Source organism: Gorilla gorilla, chromosome 6 (assembly GCF_029281585.2).
Source record: "Gorilla gorilla gorilla isolate KB3781 chromosome 6, NHGRI_mGorGor1-v2.1_pri, whole genome shotgun sequence".
NCBI lineage: Eukaryota > Metazoa > Chordata > Mammalia > Primates > Hominidae > Gorilla > Gorilla gorilla.
The window spans coordinates 157677206-157696510 of record NC_073230.2 but is presented as its reverse complement, the minus strand read 5'-3'; the positions used below and the strand labels follow the sequence as shown (position 1 = coordinate 157696510).

Genomic DNA, 19305 nt, shown 5'->3' with positions numbered 1-19305 from the left:
AAGGAAGGACTGTGAAACGGATGTATTCCTGAATTATGAGGTGTGCCATTTTCCTGAAGAATGAGCCCTGAAGGGCGCCTGTGTGAAAGGACAGGGCCGGAGCCTCCCCGCTGCTCTCTATGCCTGGGCTCCTGCTGCTCCCTGAACCCGCTGCCCCCCACAACGCCACACTCACCACCTGTTGCCCCAACATGCACACAAATTAAGTGTTCATAAATCATTTACTTTAGAAGAGTAGAAAAACGAACTATGACTAATCTTCAGGAGAAAAATGGTCACATCTAAAGTTATTCTTAAAGAGAAAAAAAATTAAAACAGTATGAGGACAAGTTAAATATAGGAATTAAGATGAAATAAGAAAAAGCAAAAACATCAGAGATAAAAAATTAAAAATCTACAAGGCAATAAAATAGAAGTTTCATTCAGCAGACAATAGATTAGGTATTTTATACTAAGGCAGCCATAGACTCTAACAAACTCATACATTTGACTTTTAAAACTCTGAGGTTCTTTGCTGAAGGTCCTCTGAAAGCTTCTTTGGCCAGAAAGCAGGTGAGAATGTAAGCAGGTATCTGGGGCCTCCTCCGCAGGCAGGTGGGGAAATGGTGTAAGGTGGTACAGGGGTTTATGTTCAAGAGCCAAGCCTGGTTCAGCCTCCAAAATAGGTCCTACAACTCTTCTGTCATCCTAGAAACGTTGTCTGCCAAGGCATGCTTCTGTACTGATGGGCAGGGGCAAGTCACTGTGAAAGGGTCCTATCAGATGCAAAGCTTCATATCACCTTTCAGCAAGCAGACACCCTCTGGGCACCTGCCCAGTGCCAGGTACCGTGTGTGTGACTTAGGCCTCACCAACAACAGACTGCCTTCCCGGAGTTCAGCATCTACTACTAACGTAATATAAAGTGAGCAGCAGGGTGACGGAGCCAGTATTCTCATATGTCTCTGTTACCCACAGCACCATGCCTTATTTCTGAAGTGAACACACCTGGGGAATCAATTCTTGACTTTTAGTTATTGCCAAACTCCAACCATTCTCATTAGCTAAAAGAAAAGCCAATTCAATCAAAGAAGCAAAACTAAACAGAACAGAATCACTTCCTACTACCACTTGTTTCCCAAATGCGACTTAAGAAGTGGAAATTTAAACAAGTAACTTCTATTAAAATCACATGGAAAGACTCTGCACTAAAAGTTTTATTAAAAATACAGTACTTCCTAGGCTGGGTGTGGTGGCTCACCCCTGTAATCCCAGCACTTTGGGAGGCCGAGGTGAACAGATTGCTTGAGGTCAGGAGCTCAAGACCAGCCTGGCTAACACGAAACCCCGTCTCTACTAAAAATACAAAAATTAGCTGGGCATGGTGGTGCGCACCTGTAATACCAGCCCCTCAGGAGGCTGAGGTATGAGAATCGCTTGAACCCAGGAGGCGGAGGTTGCAATGAGCCAAGATTGCACCGCTGCACTCCAGCCTGGGCAACAGAGCGAGGCGCCCTCTGAAAATAAATAAATAAATAAATATATATATACACACACATATATAGTACTTCCTATCTTCACACATTAACAAGTTAACCTGTACCAAATGGCAGGACAGCAGGCTCACATACTATCCTGTATAATCCGTCTGTAGTTATAAAAGAATAAAGTCCTGTCCAGTCTGTGGGTACGTGCATTTCTGAAAAGAAATATCCCATACAAAGCAAATAAATTCACATCTAATAGCATACTTCAAAAGCAAAAACTAATTGCAATTGATTATAATGAACTAAAAAATGTGTTACATAATGTTCAAAGTACTCTGAGTATATATACCGTGAATCAAACTTTGAAAAATAGCTGAAGAACATGCCATATTTATACTAACCGCCTACCCCACCAAAAAAAAAAAATCACTTGTGACAAGTACACGATCTCATAATTTCTACAGGGTCTTACTTTAAGACAGATATACAATTTCTCAATCCTAAGAATGATTTTAATAGTACCAGGTCAGTAGTAAAAGATAGCAAGAACTTTGCAAACTAGGCTTAACATTTGCAAAAGGCAAACTAATAAACTGCACTTTTAAATGCATGCTCTATATGAAAATCTAGAAGGCAAAGAAGAGCAATTTTTAAAAACTCATATAGAAGTCCACCACCTTATAAGGGACAGTTCCTTTCCATATGGTGTACACAAACTTTTTCAAAAGCAGGAGCACGTGCTGATGGTTCACAATTCACATACCACTTCATATCCTGCTTTCCCACAGCAATATATTATGAACATTATTCCATGTCAATAGTCTTCATTGTGTTTTTAATAGCAGTTTATAGTTATCCTTAATATTGAAGACTGAGGTTGTTTTCCATTGTTTCCTATTATTAAAATATGCTGAAGAGCCTTGCACATGCAATTTTGAATACAACTATTTCCTTAGGATAAAGTTTAAAAAATAAATTGCTGGGCCACAGTACATTTTTATGTCTCTAGAAAGGCCAGGCTTGTGTGGTTCATGCCTATAACCCCACAACTTTAGGAGGCCAAGGTGGGAGGATTGCTTGAAGCCAGGAGTTCAAGACCAGCCTGGGCAACACAGCAAGACTCCATGTCTGCAAAAAATAAAAAATTAGGTGTGGTGGTATGCGCCTGCAGTCCCAGCTACTCAGGAGGTTGAGGTGGGGTGGGGGATGGAATCACTTGAGTCCAGGAGTTGGAGGCTGCACTGAGCTATGATTGTGCCATTGCACTCCAGCCTAGGTGAAAGGGCAAGACTCTATCTCAAAACAAAAAAATATATCTCTAAATTTGCCTCCAGAAAGATCACAGCAAACTAACATTTCTGCCTGCACTGTACAGCTTGGTCTCCTTGCCAACACTGGCTGTAATAGTCATTTCTTAACAATGTTTGTCAACCTGATAGGTAAAAACAGCATCTCACTGTGTTGCCCAGGCTGGAGTGCAGTGGTGCGATCATGACTCACTGCAGCCTCGACCTCTCAGGCGCAAGTGTTTCTCCTGCCTCAGCCTCCTGAGTAGTTGGGACTACAGGCATGCACTACCACACCTGGCTTTTTTTTTTTTTTTTTTTTTAAAGACAAGGTTTTGCTATGTTGCCCAGACTGGTCTCAAACTCCTGAGCTCAAGTGATCCACCTGCCCTGGCCTCCCAAATTCCGGGAGTTAAAGGCGTGAGCATGGCTGGCCTAATTCTTCATTTAACAGTTATAAGGTTGAACATTTTTCCATATGCTTACTATTTGCATTTCTTCTGTGAACCAGTACGTCCTTTTACAGACTTATGCTAAAAGTATGGATAAGCATATATATACACACACACACATAAGGATAGATTACATCTGAAAAATATGAAAACTTTTTATGTTTAGGTTCATTTGATGTAAGCCATGCTCATTAGGTGAGCAGAATCAGATTAATGTAAGACTCCTAAATTAAGAGTGCAAGATGAAAAGTGTCCAAACACATCTGTTGGGATGGATGGTTATTCTAAAACAGACATGGATCATCATTAATCTACTTTGAAGACAATTTGTTATTCCTTCTGTGTGATCTGCTGTTCTTTGAAATTTTGGTTTTCTATAAAGGAGAGAATTTTGCAGTGAGCAGGCGAAGCAGGAAGGCTGCCACCTGAGCACTCCCCTGCAGTGCAGCTCCTATGGAAGGGAAGGCGATGGTCAGAGTGTGGACCTGAAAAGAGTGGTGGCGGCAGCCAAGACGGGACTGCTCAACTGGCAGGTGCAGAGCTGCAGCAGGGACCAGCGTGTCCTGGCACGGTGTCCCTGCAAAGCACAGCCGCAGGCTCCAAGGGCTCAGCAGATTGACTCAGGTGAAAAAGTGCCCCGACCCCCAGCAATCACGAACCTTATCACTAAACGTCAAAATAGACAATTAAATGTGAATTCTGAATGTGCTTATGTTATGACTTACTGAGAGCAACCAAGACCAATCTCATTCTCATTCTCAAATATGAATGAATGATTCTCAAATCAACCAATCTCATTGTCAAATATGAATGAGATTCTTACGGTGCTAGTGGGGGAAAAGAAGACTGGAAAAAACAGGCTAAGGAACAGAACAAACTGATTCAGGCCACAGCAATGTACAGGAAGACAAATAGAAACGTCAAAGTTCATGAACATTTATTCAGGTAGAGAGAAAAAAAAGACATCAACATGAAAGTTTAAACTGATTCCAAGGGAAGATAAAATTATGAATCTGAGGTACCTGACCTGGAAACAAGACACAGGTAGGTCTGGAGCCCAGAACAATGAACAGAAACCTCCAACAGGTGACCTGACACCTGCACGAGCTAGGCCGGACTCTCATACTTCACTGCATCCCCTTAAATACCTCTCCTCTAGCCAGGACCCATGTTTGTGTTCCAACCTAAGCACAACACCTGAAATATAGCGGTGTCAATAAATTGAATAAGAAATGCCAATACCTATTTCAAATTCAAAAGGAAAGAAACCTGGTATTATTTACCCACATGCACAGAATTTTACTCTATGTATTTTATTGCACAAGAAAAACAGGCCAGGTGCGGTGGTTCATACCTGTCACCCCAGCATTTTGGGAGGCCCAGGTGGGCGGATAACTTGAGTTGAGGAGTTTGAGACCAGCCTGGGCAACATGGTGAAACCCTGTATCTACAAAAAATACAAAAATTAGACAGATGCAGTGGTGTGCACCTGTGGTCCCAGCTACTTGGAGGCTGAGGCGGGGTGATCACCTGACCCCAGCTCAAGGCTGTAGTGAGCCATGAACCCACGACTGCACTGCAGCCTGGGTTGACAGAGTGAGACTCTGTCTCACACACACAAACACACACACACACACACACACACACACACACACACACAGTTGCTGCATGGTAACTATACACATGTAAGACATCATAGAAAACTAGAAGTGAATAGTTGGAAGCGCTTAACAGACAGACTCACAGTGAAGAGTGATGGCTCAAGGCTAAAACTTTAGGAGAAAAACCAAGTCTGAGAAACGGCTGAAAACCAAGTTAACTAAAGTGGATCTTTCTGTCTGCAGATGCTCTGGTCATTTTCTTTTCTTTTCTTTTTTTTTTTGGCTTTTCCAAAATTCCCTTCTTTCACCATTTTGAGTTGAAAAGTCAAGATAAATATTTATGCTGTATAATAACCCACCTCTCTGCTACAGCAACCACAAATGTCACAGGTTCCTAAAGCCTCCAAGAATATTTGTTTTACAGCAAGAAGTAGTTGCTTTTTCTAAAAAAAACACTCAATTTTCTCCTCCAGGATACACAATGGGTAAAAATCTAGCTGTTAACTACTAGCCAGAGTTATGGGAAGGAAAAGAATCCCTCCTTTTTCTCTCAACCAGTTTTCCTTTCTAACCCACTTCCTTTGCCAACTGCTGACGAGGCATGTCTAATTTTGCAGAGTGATACTAGAACAGTGAGAGGCACTGCCAGCTCCTTCTTCCCCAGTCCAAAGCACCTCCTTCCCTGAAACACAACCTTACAACTGCAAGTATTAGATGTCACAGCGAGCAAACCTTTAGGAGATTATTTTAAAATGACCAAATATACACCAGTAAGAGAAAACTTCTGAAAAACTGCTCTGTTATGCAACCTGGGCTGGAATAAAACAGCAATAATGGCAACATATACGCAATTTCAAAGAGTACTATGCGTAAATGGCTTTAAGTGAAGATGGCTCTACAAAAACATGACAAGATGACTCAAAATTCTTTCAGTTCTCACAATGATGCTGAAAAGATATGTGAAGAGTTAGGGGGTAAAATTATATTTTATGATTTTCAACAATTAATAAACATAAGTATACACTCTGTTTGACTTCTATCCTAATATACTGAAGAGTTAATCAAAATACTTCTTCACAACTTCTCAAAGAAAATATAGAAATGTAATACTCTGAGAAATGTGATCCATTCAAATACAGTAGCTGAAGACTACATAGAGTGTCTAAAGGCAATTCTACATTCAGACTGCTGAGAACCTTAAGACCCGCCTCACCACCACCACTGGCTGCTATACAACCAGGTTCCTGGAGCTTATCCACAGAGGAAGGTGACTACCACCAGCCCGCGGTGAGATAGGCTTAATGAGGTGTGGATGGTTCCAAGCACAAAGCCTGACATGCAGGACTCAAACTGTAGCCATTATTTCATTATAATGTCTAAAGAATTAAAGAAAGATATTTTAGACTTGGTTTAGATTCTCCAATTTTTTGTAAATATATGGAGCTATTATTTCTCAGACAAAACTGGAAAAAAAAACTACCCAATTTGAGAGGCAGTCCTAAAAAAAATTAAAGTTGCAGGTACCAAAACAACTACAAATTATACGAATTTAATTATTTGTAGAATACAAGAATTTGGTAACTTCTGCTAGCATACAAAGTCTCACCGCCTTATGAGCAAAAATAACCCATCAGAAAAAGGACCAACCTGATTTAAAAAAGAAAGAACACATTAAGAAATTCGCAAGGCTGGGCGTGGTGGCTCACACCTGTAATCCCAGCCTTTGGAAGGCCAAGCCAGGCGGAATGCTTGAGCCCAGAAGTTTGAGACTAGCCTGGGTAACTTGGTGAAAGTCTCTAGGAAAAAAAAAAAAAAATAGCCGGGCATGGTGGTGCGTGCCTGTGGTCCCATCCACTTGAAGGCTGAGATGGGAGGATCGTTTAAGCCTGGGAGACAGAGGTTGCAGTGAGCCGAGATCATGACACTGCACTTAGCCTGGGTGGCAGAGCGAGACTCTGTCAAAAAAAAAAAAAAAAAAAAAAAAAAAAAAAAAAAAAAAAAAAAAAAAAAAATGCATGACTTACAAGGCATATTAATTATATCTCAATAAGGTGGATTTTAAAAAGAAATTCTCCAGACACAGATCAACAATGACACCTCCTTGGGCTCTAGAGCAGTGCTCTCCTGCTTCCCGTACATCAGAAATCCCACCAGTGTTTTCCCTCACCAGTGGAACTACCACCTTCAGCTTTCTTACAAGAATTAAGAAAATGCCATACCTAGCAAGCCAGAACCCTGTTGGGGGCATAATATCTTCTCACTTGGCAAAGACTCTATCTTCTTTAAAAGTAACCTACCCATCATAGCACCCTGCAATCCCACTCCTACATACACACCCTGGAGACCAGAAGTCACAGAGCCACTCAAAAACTCGCACACAATGTTTACAGTGGTATTAGTAACAGTCAAAAGGTGGAAATAACCCAAATGTCCATCATTGATCAATGGGCAAACAAAATGTAGACTAGCTATACAACTGAGTCATAGAAAGGAATGACGTACACAGTGATACGCGCTACAAGGATGAAGCCTCCAAGCATGCTCAGTCAAAGAAGCCACATAGGCAGCCCACAGATCATATGACTCCATGTATGCAAAATGTACAGAATGGGCAAATTCCTAGAGACAAAGTAAATGAGTAGTTGCCAGGGCCTCGGGGGAAGAGGGCATGAGGAGTGACTGCTAATGGGTACAAGGTGTCGTTTTGGGGTGATTAAAATGTTCTAAAATTAGATGGTGGTGATAGGTGCAAAACTCTGTAAATATACTAAAAACCACTGCATTGTATACTTTTTAAAAGGTTGAATTTTATGGTACGTAATTACATCTCAATAAAGCTATTATTTTAAAAGTATTCTATATGTAAGTGTATATACATGTATAAATATGCAAACACATTTTATGCTAATTCAGAGATCGACATAGTTTTATATCTACTTAAATTTTTTTTAGGATTCTAAAATATTAACATGCAAGAACATACTGGAATATCACAAAAACTAGTTTGATAGTAACTGATATAGTCTAAAAATTTAAACCTGAAGCTCTGTTGAATCAGCAACTTTAAAGTCCTAGAAACAGTGGCAATCTCCTCTCTCCTGAGTGAGCTTAACTCTAATTTCAATGTCATATTTGTATGGAATCAAGAAAGCCTCCAAATTAGCTGGTGCATCTCCAACCACGCAAATAGCGGGAGCCGCATCTTTTCCACCCTCATCACCTTTGTGGCACACAGCACAGCCCCCCATGCACATCGTGGACCAAAAACTAAAGGAATAAAATTCTTTTTAAATACTGTACTTTAAAAAATAGGGCCACAGCCTGGGCAACATACCAAGACTCTGTCTCTATAAACAATAAAAAAAAATTGGCCAGGTGTGGTGGCACGTGTCTGTGGTCCCAGCTACTTGGGAGGCTGAGATGGGAGGATTGCTTGAGCCCAGGCAGTTGAGGCTGCGGTGAGCTGTGATCATACCACTGCACTCCAGCCTGGGTGACAGAGCGAGACCTTGTCTCAAAAACACAAAAAAATAGGCCATAACAGGAAAACTTTTGCTCGATGTTCTATCCCTTTTGATCAGGTAAACGAACTTTTCCTGTAAAAGGGCAGGTAGTAAATATTTTAGGCTTCATGGACAAAACTGTTTCTGACACAACTACTTAACTCTGTTCCCATAACACAAGGCAGTCATAGACAATATATAAACAAATGGACGTAAAACAAATGATCTGCTGAGAACCTCAGGACCTTGCTTTAGACCAGCATTGCCCAACGGAACCTTCTACATGACAGAAATGTTTTATTTATTAATCACACAGCTAGTGTGCCTAAGGAACTTTAAAATATTTCAAATGTAAACAGCCACATGTGCCCAGTGGTAACTGTACTGCCCAACGCTGCATTTGACTAAAATTGAACCAGTTCTACTCTGTTCAAAAACTTAAGGCTAAAAATGAACCCTGTGATTATTTTACATGATGAACTGGGAGGAGAAAACAATATAAAATTCTAATAATTCATAAGTCATACTAGTAAATAATCAAAACTCTAAGCAAATCAACCTGCGCTAGGCAGGAGGATACGTGTAGAGCTCCATATATCTGGACTTGGCCATGCTCTGCCGTGTGTACACCTGCTGGATGCCGGCTCTGAGGTCGTCCCAGATCTGGTCCAGGCCAATCTGCTTCAGGCCGTGGGGGTTCTGGCTCCGGGTTGACGACATTGTGAGGGATGTTCTAAAGTCGTCCAGTGCAGCAATCCTTATTCAAAGTACAGCTAGTTCTCCATTAGATGAAAATATACAGTACCATTCCAAATTTATTCACAGCAGCTCAGAAAGGATGTCCTTTAAATGTAGAGAATGAAATCTCATTGCAGGCAAACCTGAGGAAGAAATAAAGAGAATCAGTGGATTGTCTCTGGGGTACTGTAATAAGGTGAGACACACTGACAGAAACACTCAGTCTGCAGGGCCCACTCTAGAGACCATTTCTCTTTCTACGTGCAAACACACTCATGTTAACCATATGGTCTGTGTACAAAAATACGCTTAGAATTTTAGTTCAAAATCATTATGATATTAGCACTAAGAGAAAACCTGGGTAAAAGTTTGCACAAGCACAACTATGTTGGCTTCCTTTGCCTTCTGAAGTTATCAAAAATATCTATCCCTTGACCTAGATGACAATTAGAAAGACAAACTCAAAGAAAAAAGGGCAAAGGATATGCTCAGGAAATTCCCAGGAACACAAACAGCTAATAAATAGGAAAAATCATTCAATCTCATGGGTTACCTATGACTTTTAGTAGCTCTTCACTTAGAACTCCGCAAGAATGCAAATGTTGGTGAGGCTGAAAATAAAAGGAAATAGGCACTCCCTTTTTAAGGAGGGAATCTGGCAAGAATTATCAAGATTCAAAATGTACTCTGAATTCAGAGAGACCTGAGTTTGAAGCTCAGTGCCACATCTACTAGATAGGTACATGTGCTACTGGGTGAGTTTCTTAACCTCTCTAAGCTCTAATTTCCTAGTCTGCAAAATGGAGGCCAATTACTTTCCTCAAATGGATATGTAGAGTTTAAATAAGATAATGTATTAGAAAATACTTAACACAGAGTAAATGCTTAACAATGGTAGTGGCTATTATTTCCAAGTATATGAAGCTAATGACAAATACAATATATAATGCTTCAGCATCTTGGACACATAAATAAAGTAACTTAGGTATTCAATATTGTATCAAACCAATACTTCTCAAGGCACAGTATCACAGACATAATTTAAGGACTACCTATGTACGTCACATCAAAACGTAAAGGTTTTAAATAGTTATTTCTAGTGCAAATCAAGAAACACTGAATTATTTGAATGGTTTCATAAAGCAAATGTTATTGGGAAGTAAATGACATCTGGAACAATGAGGCTAGGTTATCAAAGCCTGCAAACTTATGTCCCAGTTACCTTGTCAAGTAATTCAGCTCATCCTATATCCTCAATGGCATTACAGAGCTCTGTGTAATCTAAGGCACATTTAGGGACCCTGTGAGGTCATGCTTAAGGAGTAAGTCTGAACCACTGAAACCTATTCTCTAATATTTATTTATATTCTGGGCTATGGGTCTTAATATTTTATGAATCTACAACATCATTCCTGATCCTGAAAGTATTTTATGTCTTACATTCAAATTGGTATGTTCAAATGTGGAATATAAAAATATTTAACACAAGGACTCCCTCAAGTTTTAAGAATCTAACAACTCAGCAACCACTCTGGAAATGTTTCCTATGTGTAGTTTCCATGTGCTTTCCTTTCATCATCTACTTGGGGAGGGTTAACAGCACACTTATAATAATAACCATGTTTTGGACTGGTGGTGCATCTGACAGCATCAACTGTTTGGACCTACTCTACTTTCCCCATCACTTAATTTTTCCCTAAGGGGAAATAATCACTTAAATTCCCCAAACTCACAGTCCAGTTAATTCTGTCTTGGATGAGCTTTCTCATACCTCTCTAGATGCTCTTTTACTCCTTTTCCTTTTCCTTCTCTTATAATTTCTATCAGCAACTGAAAAAAATGTTCTACTCTGGCCCCCAAATGCCTTTCTCCATCAGTGTTGTCCGTGTCAGCGAGTGGCAATGCCACATGTATCCACAAGTCAGAAACCTGGGAATGAGTCTGATGCCACAACCCTCATCTTTCACATTCAACTGCTACGGACTTCATTTCAAATGCATTAGCTCATCTCCACTTCCTCCTCTAGTAATCATCCTCGCCATCTCTTACCTGGGCCACTATTTTAGTTGTCTAAACTAGATTCCAATACCTTGTGTCTGCTTGTATCATTCTTGACATGGCAGTCAGCTGTCTAAAATCGCTGTCATCCTAAGACGGTGTCATCCTAATTCTGAATAGGCTGTCACCCTAAGAGCAACAGGGAGCCAAGGCAGAGTCTGAAGAAGGGAAATCCTTAATATGGCACTATCAGATCCTTTTCTCTCTTCATTTGCCTCTTACAAAACCTCAACTCTCCCCCTCCCTCCCCTCAGGTTCAGCCACACAGATGTCCCCCCTGGCCACCCCAGTCTCCTTTCCCCACCACAGGATCTCTGCATCTGCTACTGCTTCTGCTTCTGCCTAGAGAGTTCTAGAGCGTTCCTCCCCTTCTTCAAGTTGCCTTCCAGTCATACTTTCAAAAGAGGCTTACTAGGAAGTCCCAGAAGACGTACAGGTTTGCTTTAAATGGGATTTTCCCTTCTTAACACTTACTCCAGGCCATAAACCTGCACTTGTTTCTTTACTGTAACTCCCCGACTTCACCGGGGTGCAAGCCCCACAGGCTCGTGAGAACCTCATACAGAGCCTGGCATGCCACTCAATACATATTTTACATAAATAAATGAAGGAATAAATCAAGGAATTGAAAAGCTTTATGTCTTAAAAAGATTTAGGAATAAAATACCAGTATCATCAAGCATCTGAACTTGCTCAAAATCCCTCTTTAGAATCTCTACAAAATTCTATCTCGTTTCTTCTAAACTTTTTCCTTAAAATATTGGATTTTGGGCTAAAATTTATGTCTTGCTGTTTCATTTAGTCATGTTTTGTATTATTTTGGTCACTGCAAATGTATACATACCCCAATGCAGTGTTTAAACAGGCTTACGAAAATCACAGAATTTTAGTGACTACTTAGTTTTAACGACTATTTAGTAGGATGCTACCATATGCCAGGCACTGTCCTAGGCATTATTTACTCTTAATGGTAAACAGACATCGTCTACGCTCATAATGCTACAGTGACGGAATAAAGCATGCTTATTTATTTATTTATTTTTAAATAGGGTATCACTCTGTTGCCCAGGCTGGAGTGCAGTGGCGTGATCACGGCTCACTGCAGCCTCAACCCCCTGGGCTCAGGTGATCCTCCCACCTCAGCCTCTCAAGTAACTGGGACTACAGGTTAGGACAACCATGCCTGGCTAATTTAAAAAAAATTTTTTTTTTTTTTTTTTTTTTTGTAGAGATGGGGTTTCGTCATGTTACTTTATGTGCTATGCATTTGTGTACCAAAAGCATTTGTTCTTAAGAGCCAAATATAATCACTGGCAATTAGAGGTTAACCTTAATGATAGTTCTGACCCTTCCTCTTCAGATGAAGAAACTAATTCAAAGAAGCAATCAAACTTGGTAAGCTTCTAATGCTACAAAGTAGCAGGACCACAAACTAGTACACTCTAGTCTGAATTTTAGGTTCTTCCGTTTTTAAAGTGTCAAAACAGTGAAACCACTGTAAGTCCTAGGAAAAAACAACCACCAATTGCCTATTTGTTAAATGAGGAAACCTCAACATCTCCAATTAAAAGAGCCGATAGCTTTAAAGAGTTAATAAGTCAGTCCTAACTGTATCAGTATTAAATCTACTCAGATATTTTGAAATTTAAGAAAGCCCTTTTTTTTTTTTAAAGCTTGACTTTTGAAAAACCAAGATAAACTGTGCAACGATCAGGACAATTTAAAAGATAAAGTCAAGATACCAGCTATCCTCTAGCAAAGTTAAAATATACCAAATAAAATGGTCAATGTGGATTTTTCTCCATAACACCTCCATTCTCCTATCTCAGCATAAGCACATCAAATATGTTCTTTACATATTCTCTATTCTTTTTATTACATTTCTGATTCCAATTATGAATCTTACTCTATTAAAACGTACTGTTAATCTATGAGATCAAATACAACTTTTCATGTCACACTCGTCAAGTTTACTTGCTGTACACTTTTTGTGTCCAGATCTACGCATGGTAACTTTATGCCACATCACACCTCAGTTTATATTCCAAATATGCTGAAAAATTAGCAAAATCTTCTATTCCTGCTGCTATGTGATTTATTCTTCTCTATCCATTCCCTTTTTCTAGTTGTTCCCACTGAGTATCTAAAATTCATGCATAGATGATCTGAGGTTTTCAAAAATTCATACTTAAGCGGGCGGGTTTAAAGAGGATGACCTAATCTTACATTTTTAATATCCCCTAAAGGGCCTCACCTATGTACTTAAAACATTAATAACTAATACAGCAAAGAAACCTAAAACAACGTCTACAAGGAAATGTTAGAAGTAGGCACATCACGAAAATGTCTAAAAGGACAGATAGGTCACACACACGCTGGGCAGCAACAAAGACCTGTGAGGAGGTCCCAGGCAGGGCTCTCAGAGCAGATGCTGAGACCTGGCTTGGGTGGAAGACGCTTCTTAGAGATGGGCACCCACGAGATGACAAGGAGGAAGCAGACGGGGCAGAGAAAAGATGAACTGTGATGTAGGCCCTATAAAGCCAGCATCACCCTGGCAGGGAACTCTGTAACAAGCGTTCCCAGAGGGTCTCACATGGGCTGCAGGCCAGGCCTTTAACTCCCGCTGGGCTGAGAAGGGTGCAGCCCGGTCCAGGCAGCTCTGCAGCTGAGGCCCAATGGCGCTAACACTGGGAGTCAAGTCCTTCCTTGAAGGGGCATCTGGGTGTGTCACCTGTGTATCTACCAGCCTGCTCCAATGGATACAAGAGGCTCAGGCAATGAAGTTTTCCAGTTTAGAGGGGTATGGGTGTGTGTGTGTGTGTGTGTGTGCGCGCGCGCGTGTGTGTGTACATGCGCGCACATGCGCTGCATGCCCATGCTTAATCTATTGATGCGTCACTCAAGTGTCTGGTGAACTGAACTGATTGTAAAACTGCCTGGGACAATAAAATAGAATACAGGTGCCCACAAAACACTTGCTTCTCTGTTAATGTTGAATTTTACTTTACAAACTATATATCCATATCTTATAATCAAGCCATCAAAAAATGTCACTCTTAAGCAGATTTCATAAAAGTCAGAGAGGTTCAAATGGTTTTTAGGTAAGGGGTAAAAATATTTTCCTCATAAATCACGTCTCATAGCTAGAAAACCTAGGAGGTCCCCAAACCTGAAGATATTAAAAACAAACAAAAAACAAAATATACTTAGGAAATCAGGTAGTTTTCAAAAGTACTCAGGTATAGGAGATCCTTGGCATCGCAGGAGTTGCTAATTGTGGTTATGAACATCCACGCGTTTCGGGCATGTACCCTGCAGATGTGCCACCTCCTGACTTGGACACACAGGTGGCCGGTGAGTGAAGCAGGCCGACAGCAGGGGCAGCCACAGGGCCCCTCACAACTTCAGTGTTCTCTAGACGGCCAATCCCCGGAGAGGGATTATCATTTTCTTGACAGGAAACCAAGGCACAAGATGCAATTAGTCAAGGACAAGAAGCAATGGCAGAGCCAGCTGTGCTTCCACACACACTAGCTGCTGGCTCCCGGAGCCCGCATGAGCTTTTACAACAGACACACACGCGTGCAGACACACACACGCACCACAGTTATACTTCACTTTCATCTAACCCTTGGAAAATAATGGAACACAACAGTCAAAATAAACAGGTCTAACAGAAGAAAAGCAGTCATATATTTAAGAACTTGTCTCACAGAAAAGACTGTTATTCCAAAGGAAGATGAAAGCCAACAGAATCAATATGAAACAAGCTCCCTAACAATTCAAACTGTGAACTAATCAAACAGGCTGCTTCTCAAGATTAACGGTGCATAAGATTCCTTCACTGAGTAGAAGTGTGAACTAAATGACCTGCAAAACTCCTGAAAAATATATCTTCTTTGATATTAGTAATTCAGTTTCATCCATACATACTGGAAGGGCTTTTGAAAAAGAGCACTTACAACAGTCTTCCACTAAACACTAATTGGAACATCAACTGAACTGAACATCAAGGGATGACTAGCTTTAGTGAAGTTAAATACTTTGTTTGCTAGAAGACTTCAGAGGTCTTGATAAGCGAACGTGTCTTATGAATTTCCATCAGAAAAACACAGTATAAAACATCTTCCCTCAAACTTACTTGGCCATGAAATATTTTTTCCTGAACATATCTTGAGACCAGTAGTAATTCAAGAAAACTCCAGTATTTCAAGGAACATGGCTTTAAAAAGAAAAAAAAAAAAAAAAAGATCTGTGCTGACCCCTACTGACTTCTAGCTCTTTGGGGATCAATCACACACTGGTTTGGCAACTTTTTTCATTTAAAAATGATATACCTCACTTCACTTAATGAAATATACCTCCTTTTTTTTTTTTTTTTGGTGAGTCATATATTCTATTATTTATCAATAACAGTACCTAACAAAAAGCTTTCAAGTATTTACTTTTTAACAATTATAATACTGCAACAAGCAGCCTTATAAGTATTTACTTTTTGCTTACTTGAGTGATTGATAAACGCCTGTATGTACCTATCTGATAAATATGATATTGACTATGATGCCATCTACCAAGACAGCAAACATCAGAGAGGAACAGGTCTACAGGAGGGCAGTTGTCCTTGGACGTGTGAACCTGAGGTCCTTGTGAATCATCCCAAGCAGCTGGACACACAGGGCCTCAGCACAGAAGAGAAGGTGGCCCTACACAGCTGATCTCTGGGGTTCACCACCTGATCCTGGGAACCACAGTTCCTCAGGGGAATACGGCAGACAGACGGTCCAAACTGAGTCCTGAGTAACATTTAAAAACTGACAAGATGATGGAGAACCCATAGAGTTTGTAACTGCAAAGGTACAGCCAGAAACAAAGAGAAGGAACCCAAGCCTGGAAGCCAAGAGAAGAAAAGGCAGCGGTTGTGTAAACCTGTGTGACCTTGTAAGTTCTTTCATCTCTCTTAACCCACCTCATGGGTTTGTGGTGAGGATTAAATAAGCCAACACTGTTTCAAAAATGCTAACTATTACTTTAGTAGAAATCTAACTGGAACAGGTGGGGAGGGACAGAAAAGACAGATGACCTTGAGCATGTGGGCTGCGAAGGAGTAAGAAGGCTGCAAAGGGCATGATGCCAACCAGGCTCATGTGCCTCGTCCTCTTCCTGCCTCTGGCTGGGAAGAGGTTCTCAATCAAGGGGCACTGTGGGAGTGCCACAGTCCAGCTGGGAAGGCTCAGCAGGGCCCCACCTGCAAATGACTAGAACAAAACACAGCTCAAGGAAACAAGGCTGAAGCCTGGGGTGGCCTGCAACCATCTCCGATAATAGGTTTCAGGAGTGGAGAGGAAGGTTCTGGGCTGTGCCAAAGTGTCCAATTAATTTCTGAACTCTGGTGGTTAGCAGATGACCACTGTAGGGATCGAAATGGCTAGTGCAGAGAGGAACTCCAGAGTCTTTCTCTGGGTCTACGGCTGTCAACCCGCATGAGGAGGAGGTGGACCCCTGCCTGCAGCCTCGAGGCCTGCAGGATGGCAGGGGACAGGAACAGCCACATCTGGAGAGGGCTTTAAGGGGTCTTGGTCTTTATGGAAGAGCAATGAGGTTGAAGCAGCGTGAGAAGCGGCTATGGAGGAGTTTCGCATTCATGGATGAGGACTCTAGAGAGGTCCAAGAAGAACTGAGGTGGGTAAAGAAGTGAGGGGAGTGGAGTGGGGAGTCCCAATCTGAGGATGTAGCAGGCAGCTGAGGGCATTCGTTAGTGCAGATGACAGAAAGATGACCTGATGGCCTGTGTTAGTCGGTGACCACAGGGAGAGCCACTATGGATTCAAACCTCCAGCTTCAGGAGGGAAGAGCTTCTGCTTTGCAAGGTTCAGCCATGGCCCCAAGACTGGACAGGGCCAAGCATTTCTTCATCACCTATCTAACCAATTACGCCTTATGTATTTTCCTAATCTATTACTCCTTTGATAATTCCTAAACATACAGTAGAGCAGAATGTAACTTCTTAAAACTTTAAGAATTTTAAGCTTTTACTTGCAGTGTGGCACATAAGATATGAAACCGACAGTAAAACAATTTAGACTTAGAGAAACTCTTGTATATGAACGCCAGAAAATATGCAAACACATGCATTTGCTGCACTGTTTATAATAGCAAAACACAAACAAACCTGGAAACAACCCACATGTCCACCAACAGGAGAATTCACAACTAAGCAGTAGGACAGTCACACAACAGACCACACAAAATGAGCCAACTTCAGCTACATGCTTCAACACAAGTGAATTCCTGGAGTCTTGAGTGAAAAAAAAAAGGTGACAAAGGAATATATACAGTATATCATTTTTATATCTAAGATTAATTTTAAAAGAGTACTTCTACGAAGGGAGAGGTTAGCTCTCCCCGACATGAATGGAAGGCACCACAGTGAACCACACACACTTATCTGCTTAAAACACTGGCTACTGTGGTTTCATTGTACTTACGTTAAAAAATATATATACTAGCTAGGGATACATATTTTTGTGATTGAAATGATATGATGCCTGGGATTTACTTTAAAATTCTGCAGAGAAAAAAAATGCTGAGAGACAGGTACACTGCAGTTTCTACTTTCCATAATAAAAAGCTAACAAAAACCTCAGCAAACCTATATAGCATAAGTAAAAATAGAAAAGCAAAAGCATTTAGGGTGAGGGGCAGGCAATTAAAATATTGTGGGGTAACGATGGGTTTGGGAAGAAGTGCTCAGGGAGCTTCCACAGTACTGGAAATATTCTATTTCTTAGTGGGGAGTGGGTTGGCGGGTGTTCACTGCAGTAGTAAGCTTGCTTCTTAACATGGAACATGCTATGTTCTCTTGTGATCTATTTGCTACATACATAAGAAAACAATTTAGCACGTTAAAGGATACTCTAAGCCACTCAGAACTGAGACTGGAAAGTACAAGCTCAGAAATTCTTGAATTCCACAAGAAATTATTAAATTCTCTTTAAGTTTTAAATGAATGGAATGCCTGAAAAGAAAAGAGGCTAATACAGCCAACCTGAGTTTTAAGTGTACAGCCAATATTAGGTTAAACTGCCTAGGCAAGAAAACTGAAGCTTTAGGCTATATATTCATGTAACAAAAACCTCTGTTGAGGATTTTAATAATACATTTCTACAGTTTCAAGTTAATAATTTCAGGAGTAAGAAACCAGCAACAAGCCACCAGATCTGTTGTGGCACCTTCTACTTTGCTCAACCCTCGACGACAACTCCAAGCTGCTCCTCACTCTAGCTCTTCCTCCTTCTTCCGCTGGATCTTCCAAAAGCCACAGACTCACAAGTTCAACACAGAACTCCTCTCTCCCTGCCTTTCTTCCTGACTTAGTTGTCAGAAGCCTCAGCTGCCCAGCTTGGAATCCTAGGAGTTACGAAAGCACCACCCTCTCTTCTAACTGCCCAAACATCTAATCCTATCTATTTTCCTCATGTTGCGTGCAATCTCACTTTTCCTCCCCATTCCCTCTACCAAGACTTTCAACTGAGGGTCATGCTTAGCCTCTTGACTGGTCTCTCTCCCTTCAAACTCACTCCCCGTTCTGCATTTCCCATCAGCTTTGATTCCTCTCTATTCTTACCCCTGATGAAAAATCAGTTCCATGAATTCTACCTCCTTCTTATCCTACTTCTCTTTACACTCCCAACTGCCAGAGTCTAGGCATTATTACCTCCCATCTGGCTCACTAACTAAAGGGTCTTCACTGGCCTCGTCCCCTCCAATCCATCCTCCATATTGTTGCCCCACAATTTCTAAAACACAAACAGGCACTCACTCTGTTAACTGAATGAACTGCAGGGACCTTCTTCTATACGCTGCGTTTTATTTAACCACACCCATGGCACCTCCAGAATGTCCACTGTGTACAACTGTTCCATGTCAGCTTATTAACTGTATAAAGAAAGGAGCTAATATTTACTGTAGCTGCTACACTAGACTCTGTACAACAGCTTTAATGCTTTCACTGATTTACTCCTCACAGTAAGTATATTCTCTGCATGTACAAGCTACATTTCACAAATGAGGAAGCCCAGGCTCAGAGGTGTTACCCATGCTGTTTCCTTAGAAGGTAGGAGTTTCTCATTCCACCTCCTTAAGAAGTGGCTACCAAGAGTTACTCCTGCATTTGACATTACAACCTGGCTTCAAAAGGA

General features: G+C 41.0%; 1 protein-coding gene across 5 annotated transcripts in view; it reads right to left on the bottom strand.

Annotated features, from left to right (window-relative positions):
* CUL1 (cullin 1) overlaps positions 1-19305 on the bottom strand; it is a 102605-nt gene that overhangs the window by 61130 nt on the left and 22170 nt on the right. For all 5 annotated transcript variants that reach the window (XM_055392319.1, XM_031012860.3, XM_031012862.2 and 2 more), the window contains exon 2: positions 8889-9189. In XM_055392319.1, the coding sequence (XP_055248294.1) occupies positions 8889-9028 (140 nt within the window). In that variant the 5' untranslated portion in view covers positions 9029-9189. The remainder of the gene's footprint in view (positions 1-8888; positions 9190-19305) is intronic.